General features: G+C 38.2%; 1 protein-coding gene across 6 annotated transcripts in view; it reads left to right on the top strand.

Moving 5' to 3' along the window:
* Positions 1-15,000, top strand: part of arhgef10 (Rho guanine nucleotide exchange factor 10) — a 76,238-nt gene that overhangs the window by 35,295 nt on the left and 25,943 nt on the right. For 5 of the 6 annotated variants that reach the window (XM_012963478.3, XM_002935157.5, XM_018094424.2 and 2 more), the window contains 8 exons: positions 1,790-1,902; positions 3,439-3,516; positions 6,467-6,646; positions 8,289-8,405; positions 9,027-9,119; positions 10,098-10,268; positions 12,666-12,811; positions 13,416-13,591. In XM_012963478.3, coding sequence (XP_012818932.2) covers positions 1,790-1,902; positions 3,439-3,516; positions 6,467-6,646; positions 8,289-8,405; positions 9,027-9,119; positions 10,098-10,268; positions 12,666-12,811; positions 13,416-13,591 — 1,074 coding nt within the window. The remainder of the gene's footprint in view (positions 1-1,789; positions 1,903-3,438; positions 3,517-6,466; positions 6,647-8,288; positions 8,406-9,026; positions 9,120-10,097; positions 10,269-12,665; positions 12,812-13,415; positions 13,592-15,000) is intronic. The other variant, XM_012963479.3, reaches the window with a different exon arrangement.

The raw sequence follows: 15,000 nt of genomic DNA, 5'->3' as shown, positions 1-15,000 counted from the left end.
AAAGAATAAGAAATCAGGAAGGGGGCAAATAGTTTTTCACACCACTGTATATACCATATCATTCAAAGTACATATGCTATTTAAATCCTTCTCTCACAAAAATTAATCAGTGAAGTAATCAAAATTTGTATACTTAAAAAAACAAAGTGACAGTGCATATTATATCGTAAGCATGGTCAATCTATAAAGACATAGGGACCATTCAAAATATAAATATTAGTCAAATGAATATAAATATAAAGTGCCAGTGCAAGGTGCATAAGATTCATTCCAGCAGCATAGTATGCCCCAATCCATTTAGAAAGGATGTGCCATCTGTAAAATTAGGTAAAAAATTAAAACATCAGAATTGTATTGAACTCTTGCATACACAGCTGAGGTAATAGAGATCATGAAACGAGACAGAGGTTGTTTAGAAAAATAGTGGTAGTTCTTTATCCTCATTTAGGCCATTTGGAGAGAGAGCATTCAACTTCTAGATCCATTTTAACTCACGTTGTTTTAGAAGTAACTCCCTGTCACCACCCCCTTTAGGGGTTATCACTTTTTGAATTCCCATAAATATATATCCTTAGAGCTAAGACTGGCTTGTGTACAGATTGTCAGTGTACTCTTGTCTGTTCAAGTTCATAATGAATGGCAGAGTTAATTTGCTTAGCCTGGCAGGCCTACACATGCTGTTTGTAGCTGAAAGACAAGTTATGTCACAAATGCACCCTTAGTTCTGCTTTTATTACCAAGTCTTTCCTAACCAGTAGCCCTTATTGTCTGGCAAGGTACATGGCATTTGCATTCATATTTTCTCCTTCATATATTCTGATCTACATCCCATCACTGTTGTAAACAGAATAGTTCATATTTCATTTATCTTTAAAGGACAAGGAAAGTCAAAATCTATTAAGCACACTATTCAATAGTACTTCTATTGCTATGTAAAAACGCTATATTTCTGGCTTGCCTGATGAAAGATTTACAGAGATACACCTGCTACATTCTACATATTTGTTTCAGTGAACGGCGCCGCCATCTTTAACAAGGGTTGCCCACTCCCTCTCCCTACTGCGCATGCGCCCCCAACATCCTCTCTGCGCCCCCCCTCGTCCTTCTGTCCCCCCCCCAGCAGCTGCGTCCTTATGTGTATCTACTTATGTGTATCCATCACATCCCCCCCCCCCTGCGTCCTTGTGTCAGCACCACCACCCGCTCCGGTACGCTCCTTTTGTGATCACCCCCCCTGCTGAGTCCTTGTGTCAGCACCACCACCCGCTCCGGTCCGCACCTTTTATCATCACCCCCTGCCCCCCCAAGCTTCGCTCGCGTCCTCTTTTATGCACAAGCCCCCTCGCCGCCTCTTGTGAGCATCGCACGCTCCCCGCTTGCCTCTTCCCCCCACCAGCACCTCTTGTCCTCTTAGCAGCATACCACGCTCCCCGCTTGCCTCTCCCCCCAACCAGCACCTGCCTGCTGGCTGTCTCATCTTGTTCTGCTGCTGCATACACTCATACACTGTTTATAAGGGCAGCGGTCGCCATGGCAACCGGACACCGGGGGGGGGGGGGAGAGCTCCTGCTGGTGCGCATGCGCCGCCAAGTCCCCAAGTCTGTGCAGCCGTGAGGCATTATGGGAATCTTCTCTACCCAGCTCAGCATTTTTTCTAACTGTTTGGCTTCAGATCTTCTGAATGGGAGAAATATGGGGAGACTTAAGGGCACTATTGAGACAACTGAAGGTATGCCTGCATTTTGAGATTAACTCTTTACTAGCCTTTCCTTCTCCTTTTAATGCTTAGATCGCAAATCCACCAGTCTTGAAGATGACGAGTTGAATTTATTTATTGATGTGGACTGCATGCACATAGAGGCGATCATGTCTCCAATGCCAGAAGGACTATCACAACAGCAGGTATTCATTGTGTTGAGTAATTATTCTTACTTAAATATGCATTTATATTTTTACAATGCCTGATTCACGCTGTGTAGTTTTTTGTATTATTATCCTTTATGCTCTGCCTATTTCAAGATTTCAAATGCAGGTCACTGACCCCAGCATCCAAAAACAATTTTTTTATGAATCTACAACTTTATTGACATGTTACTTTTTATTACTTATATTTATGTCTTTCTTTCAAATCACTGCCTGGTTGCTAGGTTTAATCAGACCATAGCAACCAGATTTATTTGCATCTACTAATTTAATGACCCCCTGTTTGTTCTATTAAATTAATGCTCTGCTGTACAGTGCTGTGTACATAATTAGTGTGTATAAATAAAAATGTACATACATGTATAGCTGCTGAAATTCTAAACTCAAGAGCTGCTAAACAAAAAGCTAAAAAATTCAAAAGCCACAATTAATAAAAAATGAAGAACAATTGGTCAAATTGTCTTAGAATAGCACTCTTTGCATTGTACTAAAAGTTAATTTAAAAGTGAACTAGCCCTTTAATGGCAGCTTTTGTATTGGTCTAGAAAGATAACACTATATATATATATGTATATTCAAAATTGCTTTACTCAATTTCTATTAGGAAATAATAAACACCTACATTATTATTATGAGCTCTAGTTCACAATGTACTGCCATAGTACAGAAACATGTACATACCTGTTAGATTTATTCACATTAAATCCATTTAGGACGCCCTCTTGTGGCAGTAAATGTTCTTTATTAACAATTATTCACAATAATACAGTCAATAAAGCATGCGTTGTGCAGCCAGAGACTATTAATGCAGCCACCCCACTTTTATTATATAGTGCTATGAAAACAGGTTGTACACTTTTCCCCATTTTTTAGCTTTTTGACATTGTTCTAGTAATATGCAGGTATTTTGTTCTTGTACTATGTTAATAAAACCTTACTAACAAACATATTGCTTGTTGAACAGTCATTGATTTTATATATAATAAATGCCCCATGACAAGTATGTCCTTATGCAGAATGTTAACACCTGTATATTAACTATATTGACTATATTAACATTCTGCATAAGGACATACTGAAGGTAAAGTAGGTGATGCAAACACAGGGAAAAAAGTCCCTGACCAAAAGAACTTTCTTTCTATGCTTAAATATGCTACACAGAATTGATATCACTACACCAATAACTATTTAACTCCATGAATACATTCACAGCTACTTTTTTAACATTATTGCTCATTGTTGTCTGATATACTTAGAATTTACAGTTAGTGGTTACAGTTACCTTTTTTGTGGTTGACAATTCAGGTATGGATTATGAGGGAGTCCCAGATTCTGCTAACATGCCAGCTATAAGCAGTAATCTATACGTGCTGAACTAAAATATTGTATTGTATTGTACGATAAATAAAAAAGTACCACTGAAAAACTGTTTCTCTATATTATAATTTTGGGGTTTTGTGAAAATATATTTTATTATTTTCAAAGTGTTAAAGACTTTTTTTTTTTTATTAACAGGTTGTCAGACGCTACATTCTAGGATCAATTGTGGAAAGTGAGAAGAACTATGTAGACTCATTAAAAAGAATTCTCGAGGTATTACTGATGAGGTTTAGTTATAAATCTTGGTGATCAGTTAAAAATCAATAACCTACATGTTATATATAATGAAGCTGTAATTTCAGGTGGTAGAAACATACCCCAGTATGTAATAAAAGGCGCTGTTTGGCCAGGTGCTGTAACCCATAGCAATCAATACTATTTTTTCTTCAAACAGCTCGCAAGTAAATGCTACGCCCTTATTGGTTGCTATGGGTTACTGCACCAGGGCAAATTTAGTGCATTTTAATATGCATCCCTATTTGTCTGTTTTTTTGAAGATGGATTAGAACAGAATGGGACCTTTAGTATGTTAGTCATTATGGGGGGCCCTTTGTTCTACTACCAGTGTACAGGATCTCCCAGGTATATATATAAGCTGTGTTTGTGGGTTCATTTTTATCTATGAGAGTAAAGAACAGAAGAAATATTAATCAGGGCAAGACAAGGGTAGGGCAATGGTAATTGTTTTGTATTACCACTGCCTAGCCTGTAGCCCTTTAGTTATTGTCGAATTAAGGAGTTATTATACATCAGCAGCAGAAGGACCATAAGTTCATTCTGTTTCGCTCCGGACCTCATTGCCAGGAAAAATATCGTCCTATTCTTAGGATTCTATAATTAGATGCGGCTGGCTTTAACAGACCATCCTGTCAATGGGGCGGTGAAGTACTCTAACAAACTGAGAGACTGTTCTGGGTTAAGATCAAGAAATTCTAGTTCAGCATATTACAGAGTGAATGACATTCCTCGAGTGGTCTTGGCAGATTTTGTGGGTGCATAGACTGTGCAAATTCCCCACCCTTGTTTGGGAAAAACAGATTATACAGATGTGGCTCATTCTTCTGATTCCTCTTCTCACCACTGTTTGTGCTGTAGAGACCACAAACCATTATGCCTTCAGGAATGATAGGCCTAGCCTCATGATCCACATTGGGGGTAGGTAACCTGGCCCTGGAGAAATAGCTGCAGTATAGCAGTATGTGCGCAACTGTACGGTGCTGTACAATATCACTGCTTTGATCACAGTAAAGAGACTGTAAAAATCGTATTCCTAAATCTGCTGTAATTGATACTGCTTTAGATAACTGGCAGCAATTTTTTATGCAGAATTGAACACTATTACCGTACATTTACTCTTGCTCTGGTACAGCACTTATTTAGCCGTTACTGCTGTATCGACTGCAGGCAGCATTGGGCAGAGCGCCTGGCTACAAAGAACTTGACTGGTACTGGGGTCATCTTGGGCAGACACTTTTTTTTATGCCACCCTCTGCTGTGGTATTTAATCTTGCCGGGTCATTACTAGTAGTACTACGGTTACATTGGGTTCCAGAGGCAGCTGGGTCACCTGTAAGAAAGTAATACTTAAATGTCACAGTCTAAGTTGCTTAACTGACACTAAATTTATAGCTAGAGATTAAATCAGAAGTCCTCTGTGAGAAAGCTTTTGCCTTATTTTCCATAAAAAAATCTTATATGATCCAGCCCTTTGACGTAAACATACATTCTGACCAATGCATTTCATGACAGTTTGGATGTGGGTTGGCAAATAAACTTTGTCCATATGGCCTGTGGTGCACAGACGAATTTCTGTAGTTTTGCCCATTACTTTTTTGGCAAGTGGCAAAACACGAGAAATCTCATGTCCTGTTTTCAGTTTGCAATTAAGTGATGACACTTCCAAGCAAGTGCAATTTGAAGAGAAAAAATACCCCCCTTTTATTACTTAAAGGGCAAAAAAAATGATAATATGTTTTTGTGTTCTCTTCATCATATGGATCAATTTTGCACTATAAATTATATTATTAAAAACTCTGCCCCATTTCTGCACCAACCTTGGAATTTGCAGCACAATGGTAAAATAAAAAGGCAATCACTATATATAAATATCTAAAAAAAGGACCAGCACACCAGGTTTCGGTCCCTCCTGGAATCTTTATCAAGGATCGCACAGTAAATAAAAAGAAGAACTTGATGTGACCTGGTGTGCTGGTCCTTCTTATAAGTATTTACATGTTTTGACCTAGCACCCGCTTATTGCACTGGTTTAGAGTACAGACACATTATTTGACTTTGGGAACTACTGTAAACAAGTGATTTATTGAAAAAAATCCAGAGTTTCAAGCATTGCTGTGCTCTTCCTCATGGATCAACCAACAGAGCTGCTCAGTAAAGGTATTTCAGTATATGTGTGAGCTTAGCTCTGTTTGTTGGTCCCTGAGAAACAACACAGCAGTTCTCAAAGCGTTGGATTATTTTCAATAAATCACTAATGACTGTGGTACCCTTTTTTGTTTTTTTACACAGACATACCCGATTCCAACATTTAAAAAAAAAAAAAGATCTGTCTCTGACCCCCTTAGGCTGGCAGGGCCATTCAACTCCATTCCTTGCCTTGTTGCATTGTGAATGTATGGATATGAAATCCCTCTGCTTTTTCATAGTGGGTGAGGCACTTATTTTCTGGAAAGCAGAGGCCCAGAATCTATCAGTTCACAATAGTGAGTGAGTAGTTGCATTACCCTGTGAGACTTAAGGTGTTTTGGGGAATGGTTTTTAAGTCTGTGGAATCAGGTGTGTCTGTGTGGGGGGGGGGGGGGGGGGGGGGAAATTGGCAGATATTATGGTGTTTATGCACCTTTTCTTACTTTTCCCTTTAACTCTATAGGAGAAGGGCAGGGCAATATTTGGGTATTTGGTGGTCATAAAATATCAGATCTACCATGTGTCATAGGTCTTATTCTTCATGTCTGAACAGTGTTGCTGTAAATCCTGGAGTATACCTGCTTGTTCAGCATTCCTGTTATCGCTGACCTTTAGTATCACAAAGCAACATATGTAATGTGTTCAAGGCGGTAATACTTAATTTACATAATCATGTAATTTGTTCAATCACAAAAAGAGAAAATTGCAGCCGCTAATGGATTTTTCTTCATTAACACAGCAATATGAGAAGCCATTGTGGGAGACAGAGCCAAGGTTATTAAGTGAAAGAAAGCTGAAAATAGTCTTCTATCGCATAAAGGAAATTCTCCAGTGTCACTCACTGTTCCAGATTGCTCTCGCCAGCCGAGTGGCAGAGTGGGATACTGCCGAAATGATTGGGGATGTGTTTGTAGCTTCAGTAAGTCATACATTATAAAAAAAAAAAAAATAGCAACATTAATCCTGTTAAAGGCGTTAAGTAAACAACAGGGAAATGCCATGTTGTTTTTACTAGTCATTCTTATTTTCTAATGTTTTTCTTTCTAAGGGCATCTACTTTCTTAAATAGGCTTTCTGTAATCAACATAACACCATATTTTGTATTTAATCCTTATATAACAAAATACTCCTGCAACTTTAATTACCAGTAATCTTCTTATTTGTCTGGTTTAAAGGGAAATGCCTTTTGTATTTTGCTTTTCATTTTAGCTTTATAATGTAAGGGGGGAGGGCAAGAAAGTTCCCCTGTATTATAGCAGCTTAGTGGCCAATAACAGGTATCACTACAGATTTATTATTTGTGAATCTGTCACAGTTCTCCAGCTCTGGGTGCACTGTGTAATGCTTTAAAACCCAATAAGATTGTTTTGCCTTCGATAAGGATTAATTATATCTTAGTTGGGATCAAGTAGAACAGAAAAAGCAAATCACATTTTAATATTATAATTATTTGCTTATAATGGAGTCTATGGCCCATAATTCAAAACTTTCTGGATAACGCATCCCATACCTGTACCTTGAGTAATATAGCTAATATAGACTCTAAACTATCTGTTGACCCTTTAGCACAAAGAGGTGGAAATAAGGAAAACCACTTAACATGAAGGGGCAGATTTAATATAAAAAAAAATCTATTGACTAAGTGGGAAAAAAAAAATCACTTCCTTTAGTTTTACCACCATTTACAGTTATTAGTGTTATTTATTTTTCAGCTAGTGCAGTTTTACGTACAATTGCTATATTTTTTTCCAACAATGCAGAGTTTTCCCCCCAGAATTCCAGCAGCATTGCATTAGTTGATGCAGTTGCACTGTTTCTAGCAAAAAAATAATGCAACTGCATGGCTGCTTTGTCACAAATTTAAAAAAATGGTGCAAATATGGCCAAAGTCTGCCTTGCATAATTTTCAGAGTTCCCTGGCATAATTTCCAGTGTTTAGCGTGCAAATGACATGTGCGCCTATACTAAACTGTTTCAATTGACTCAGGGCCCTCGAGGTGGCAGTAGTTCTAGAGTTCCCCTGCATCAGTAGATGCATCATTACTCAATATGTAAAGGTGGCCCTACACTTTGTAATCCACTCATTAGGTGAGGTTGCCAAACGAGCAGATCTTCTCCCAATATGAACACCTAGGGCCAAACGCTCCCTATGCCCATTGTTTTAATTTGATTGTTTGGCCCTAGGGGGGCATATTGGGAGAAGATCCGCTCGTTTGGTAACCTCACCTAATGAGTGGATTACAAAGTGTATGGGCACCTTTACATATTGAGTAATGCTGCATCTACTGATATTTTATCAGGCCAAGCACTGCATCAACGAGCCGTTTCGGTCCCCAACCTGACAGAAAACCTGCCCAATGAAACCTGCCCAATAAATATCTGGCCAATTGACCCATAAGGGGGTGCACATACATCGGCAGATAAGCTGCCAAATCAGCCTGAAGGACCTGAGTTTCTGGGAGTTGTAGTTTAAACAGCCAGTGGTCTGTTCCTGCTGTAAATGTTTATCTGCTGCAGGTATAAACCTTTTTTTTTTTTCTTCTTTTTTTCTTTCTATAAAGTTTTCAAAATCCATGGTCCTGGATGCATACAGTGAGTATGTGAATAATTTCAGTACAGCCGTCGGAGTTCTCAGGAAAGCCTGTGCCACAAAACCATCTTTTTTGGAGTTTTTAAAAGTAAGCATGTTTTAATCCCTAAAACAAAAACATGTGAGATTGCTTTGGATGTGTCCTGTTATGGTATGCATATGTATTGCAGTAGTGTATTTGGGCTGGTAAGTCTTTGGGCTGGCCTCTAATTAAAATGATTGCTCCCATTATGCCATTTATAAACCAACCTTTGCTGTCTCTATTTACGTTGTGATAATGAGTATTATTTAGTGTCTTTAAGTTTGATTGGTATATGACTGCCAAAATGGTGGTGTCATTTTGGCTACCACTGCCATCAGGTGACCAAAACACCTGACGTAGAGGTGACAGACGAACTTTAGTTAAAAATTTTCAAGGTAGTACTTTTGAGCAGAAGCCAGAATATAAATAATTGATAACAATTCACAAAAATTACTAACTATTTACACCAGTCAGAGGTGATTATAGCCTGGCCTTCCTATTACATTTACTGAACACGTGCACTAGTGCTAGTTTCATTAGGAGCCAGATAGCCTGTCTTTATGTTTTTATGTGCGCTGTGGAAAACCGTAGACATGGGAACAAAATATAGACTTCTGTTAAACAGTGGTCTGGTTGAACTGAGCTCAGAATAAGTATATACCTAACCTGTTTTTCTATGCCCTACAGCAGTGCCAAGAATCCAGTCCTGACCGAATAACTCTCTATGGTCTGATGATGAAACCTATTCAGCGCTTCCCACAGTTTATACTTCTGCTTCAGGTGATAAGCTGCTTTCTATAATGTTGTTTTGCTGTAGCAGCTGCAGCATCTATCCTTAAAAGGATTCTCTCATGATTTTCATGGTATAGTTTTTATTACTATATTACACTGTTCATATTGCAAATTATTGATATTTCCATTTAAAATGTTATTCTTAAACCAAAAAATGTATTTTTTTTTTGTTATAATATTGGTGTGGAGGCAGCCATCTCAGTGCATTGTGCCTGAGTCTGAACTTTTAGAAAGAGCCAGCGCTACACATTAGAACTGCTTTCAGACTACCTATTGTTTCTCCTACTTCCATGTAACTGGAGGAGTCCCAAGCTGGACTTGGATTTCTTACTGTTGGGTGCTATTCTGATATCTACCGGGAGCTGCTATCTTGCTACCTTCCCATTGTTCTGCTGATCGGCTGCTGGGGGGGAAAGGGAGGGGGTGATATCACCCCAACGGCAGCTCAGCAGTAAAGTGTGACTGAAGTTTATCAGAGCACAAGTCACATGACTGAGGGCACTTGGGAAACTAAGAATATGTCTCGTCTCATGTCAAAATTATATATATAAAAATCTGTTTGCTGTTTTGAAAAAACGAATTTCTGTTGAAGAAGCTCTATTAACTGTTGCGTTTTGTAAAAAAACTTGTTTTCCCATGACGGTATTCCTTTAAGCTTTACGTGATTTTGATCAGATAGGCATCATATTTGGTTAAAGTTTAGAAATTTAAATATGGAATGAAGTGCAAGTTCCCTTGAAAATCGAGTTGTCATCTTAAAATGCCTATGACAGGGGCATAGCATCCATGAAACAATTCAAGCATACTAGTACAGCATCCGCAGTTTTGTTTTGTTGCTCTGTTACCAAGGCTGCTGCCATATTTGCTGAAGCCCCAGATAATGCATTTGCGCCTTCTAATTATAATTATTCATCTGATTTGCATTTAGATTTGATTGTCATCTTACCCAATTCATTTACTGTGCAGGACATGCTAAAAAATACAAACAAGGGGCACCCAGACCGGCTCCCTCTACAGATGGCTCTAACAGAGCTGGAAACCTTAGCGGACAAACTGAACGAAAGGAAACGAGATGCAGATCAGCGCTGTGAAATTAAGCAGATTGCAAAGGCAATGAATGAAAGATATCTGAATAAGGTTGGTCTTAAAGATTTTTTTTTTTAAAAGTTGCTCCATGAATGTAAGTTGAGATTGAAGAAGGGCACATATTAATCAAGTTTTTACCCTTGGTTAACATATTTGCAATGTAGGTCCAGAGGAAGACAAAACCCCATTTTTAAGCAGTTTCCAGATTTCCTTACAATAGGAGAAAAAACTTTCAGAATGACATTATCGGTCTGTGGATAAACTCCTAGCAATATAAATAAAACTTGCTAACATGAAATGTTTGCTTTTCTATTATTTGTATTATTATGCTTTAATTTATTTTATTATTTATGTATATTGCTGACATAATTCACAACATTTTACAGAGGATATATATAATTCGCAATAATTCAAAATTTCCAGTGTAAAGGTGACCTTACATGGAAGATTTTAGTTACTGAGTTGGCAGCTTATTTGCCCACGTATGGGCCCGACTAAAATCTAGCCAAAAATCAGGCCCAATTTGTCCCAGATTCACTTGTTTGGCAAACCTGACAAACATATCTGGCTGTGTATGGCCACATAAAGTCCCTATCTCATTTCTACACACTATGGCCAATTTCAACAGGAGCCAGTTATCCTGCCTGTATGTTTTTTTTTAGAATGTGGCAGGAATTACCTGTAACCCATGCAATCACAGTAGGAGGATACACTCCTCACATAGAGTGCTTTCTGGCAAATTCTAGATGTATTTTCACATATTTATTTTTGTGAGTTCTTTTGTGATGCTCACTCTTAGTGATATACAGAGCTATAAATATGGTTAATCCATTTATCCTGTTCAGTATGGTGGTGCAGCATCTTGCTGTAGGGCTGCAATTCATCAGCAGGGACTGAGCATCTTGATAAAATAGAGGGAAAATGCATAGAATAAAATACACGGAAATCCTGCAAGAGAACCTGTTTTTTTTTAAAAAGTTAATGCCAAAGCTGGTACCAGCATAGCCTCTCTGCAGAAAACTGCCCCAGGACTCACTGTAGGTGCCTAACAAATTGGCTTTTCCTTGTCCTTTAAAGCTGTGGGGTTTTTTTGTTTTTTTTTTACAGATAATGGTTCTTCAGAACATTCAAAAACAGTCATATGAAAAAGTTTTGTTTATCATTGGCTGAGCTTTCAAATTAGCAACTTCCATTTAATATATAACATGCCTTATGGAAACAGTAGTATTTCAGCTGTGACATAAAGTTTATTGGATTAACAGAACATATGCAATATGCATCATAACAAAATTAGACAGGTGCATCAGTTTGGGCACCCCAACAGAGATATTACATCAATACTTAGTTGAGCCTCCTTTTGCTAATGTAATGCCTCTAGATGCCCAGTATAGCCCTTGATGGGTGTCTGGATTCTCAAAGGTGGTATTTTTGACCATTCGTCCATACAAAATTTCTCCAGTTCAGTTAAATTTGACTGCCGAGCATGGACAGCCTGCTTCAAATCATCCCATAGATTTTCCATGATATTCAAGTCGGGGGACTGTGACGGCCATTCCACAATATTGTACTCTCCCCTCTGCATAAATGCCTTTGTAGATTTCCAACTGTTTCACTTTGTGACTGATGCTTAACCATTATCTTAAAGAATTTGTTGATATTGGGTTGAATTCATCCGACCCTCAACTTTAACAAGGGCCCCAATCCCTGAACTAGCCATACAACCTCACAGCATGATGGAACCTCCACCAAATTTGACAGTAGGTAGCAGGTGTTTTTCTTGGAATGCGGTGTTGTTCTTCCACCATGTAACGCACTTTTTGTTATGATCAAATATTTTAATTTTTGTCTCATCAGTCCAAAGCACTTTTTTCCAAAATGACTATGTCTAAATGAGCTTTTGCATACAACAAATGACTCTGTTTGTGGCATGAGTGCAGAAAGGGCTTCTTGCTCATCACCCTGCCATACAGATGTTGTTTGTGCAAATTGCGGTGAATTGTAGAACGATGTACAAATACACCATCTGCAGCAAGATGTTCTTGCAGGAGTAAATTATTATGCAGGCTGAGAGGGGTTCCCAAACTTTTTCATATGACTCTATGGAGATTTATATAAGCAGCATTTTTCATTTTTTATAGCATAAAAACTATTTCAAATTAAAAACTAATTTAGAGTTTCAGTGATCAGAAATAAAAATATCACAGACAACAGATGTGTTTTTTAGTAAAATCAGGGAAATGGCCAAGGGTCTGAGTTCGGGTCTAATAGAGTAGACCTGCACCAAACGCACAACCAAACAGACTTCCAGACATTCAGAGAAGCCTGTTTTGTAACTAGTGTCCCGGCCCACCAACCAACTCCCTACCCTATTATTTACTCTGTGTAAGTCACTCTGTATTTCTGCATTTGGAAAGTTAATAAAATTACCTTTTGTGTTTTAATGTGCAGCTCCTAAGTAATGGTAGCAGATACCTTGTTCGATCAGATGATATGGTTGAAACCGTTTTCAATGAAAGAGGGGAGATAATTAAAACAAAGCAGCGCCGGCTTTTCATGTTAAATGATGTTTTGATGTGTGCCACGGCAAATGCTAGGTAAGTTCCTTGTCTTTAACATTTATGTTTAAAAAATGGATATCAGTCATGTTGGTAGCTGTAATCTCAACACACAGTACCTAGAGTTTAATGTTCACTCTCAGGAAGTTGTTCATGATTTTAAAAATAAAATTGGCCACTAGGTGGCAGAGATTCAGTTGTATTTCTATCTTTGGACACTTCTCAGTCAAATGCTGGTCTTGTGTATTTTGGAACTAGAGCAATGTCATTTTGTTACAAGTTTAACATATTTAATATTTTTAGTTTCCTTGATACTGGGCTACAAAAAATTTCCTGCACGTATAATGTCCCTATTAAAAGGTGACCTTAGTATTGATCCTCCTATTCCTAAATCTGCAAAAAGCAGCATGATATAGCTAGTAAGACTATCAGTAACAGCTGGGGATGAGATCATCTGCAGTGAATGGATTTACACAGTGGAAAGCATTTGTTTTCAATTTTATGCCAAAATGATATTACAGAAAAGCTTGCCACGAGTCAAGAGCATCTTGCTATAGGAAAAGTTCAGTCTAGAAGCTCATAGCCCTGTCATGTTGCTGTTAGACACTTTAGGGGAATTACTACAATTCTGTTTTTCTTTTAGGTCTTCTGTGGAAGGCAGTAGCGCAGTAACCACAAACCAAAAGTACCTACTAAAATGGAGTGTACCACTAAGCCATGCAGAGGTAATTGAATATGGAGAAAGTGAGGACCAAGGAGACCAAACTCTGTATTCTTCTTTGCATGTTGCTGAAAAGGTTGTTGTTAGCAGTAAACCAAGTAAGTAAATACAATGGAAGATTTTGTGTGGAAGTGTATTTTGATAGCAATGTTTATTCTGACTGAAGTGATCATAGTGTCCTGTGTGCTGCCAGGCTTAATTCTAGCTGGCCTGTTGGTACTGTGGCCCCCACATAAGACAGCTCAATCAAGGCTGGTTACTTACAGTATGTGCCCCTGCAAGTATATAAAACATTAAGCATCGAAGAACTGTATATTCCTTTTTATGAAACAAAAGATATAAGGGGTTATTTTAATAAAGGGACAGAGTACACAAAACAAGGGGAAAACAACATCCCTTTGTTCCCTACAACACTTTCTGCTGCCCTGTTCCCTAACTTCTGTCAGGTGGAAATATGACAGCAAATGGTAGGGATGTGCCAGTTATATGTGTTTTAGTTTGTAGCTAAGCACAATGCTAAATTGAGGTATTATTCTCTAACGATACTTAAACTGGCTTTTAAAGCATCTTTGCTAAATAGATAATGGTAGAACACTTTGCTTAGTGATTTCTAGCTCCCCAGTATCTGCAATCCCTACAGACTTGAATATGATTCATTTTGCCTAGCTCTACTCCCACATATATGTCAAATATACAGGAATGCAAGAAGATGCTTATAAAGTGATCTTTGCCTTCACACCATGCTATATATTTCAGGGAAAGAAAAAATATTTTTGTAGTCATATTTTTCCCTTTTAAAGGTTTTGAACTGGCTTTTTAATGTCTGCTACAATAAAACTATGCCCAAACTAAAATGTCTGACTAGAGAAAAAAAATCACACAGCCAGTAAGTCAGAAATGCATACAAGAACTTTAGAAATATAATGTTGGTGTGTGAGCTACACAATGGAATTCCTGTATAATATGCATGGCCAGTGCATGAGAGGGCTCGCGTGTTTCTGGTTAGCTATGAGGCTGCCAGGCCCGATACACTAGACTATGCGGAAATCTTGGATTGTTAGAAGCATAAATCTTTCATATTTAATCGTTTTAACCTTGTTACAGACTGATGTCTTTGGCACAACCATAGTGTAATGTGAGTCAGAACACCTAATGCCGCAGCAATAACAGTGTGCATTGTATTTCCATTATCTTAGCACTGTAAGTAAGAGCAGTTGGTGCATCTGCAGGAGGATAGAGGCAGAACTTGCTTCCTTGTTACAAAAGTGCTGTGATGAGACTGTGTATACATAACAGCTGGGGTTTTCATTTTCAGGTTCCCTTTTAGTGGGTTGGGACAGTGTCCATTCAGGTTCAAAGTAGAAGTTTATTTAGCTGCCTTTGGTTGTGTCTATGCTTCCCTATGTAAATAGTGCAAGAGCATTTGAAAGTATGTTTTTGGTTACAGCAGGGACTCTAAGAACTTTTACTGGCTGGGTGTGTTCAGTTCCCTTTCAATTTATCATTC

Source organism: Xenopus tropicalis, chromosome 5 (assembly GCF_000004195.4).
Source record: "Xenopus tropicalis strain Nigerian chromosome 5, UCB_Xtro_10.0, whole genome shotgun sequence".
NCBI lineage: Eukaryota > Metazoa > Chordata > Amphibia > Anura > Pipidae > Xenopus > Xenopus tropicalis.
Note: the sequence above shows the minus strand (reverse complement) of the source record. Positions and strands in the feature narration are given on the sequence as shown.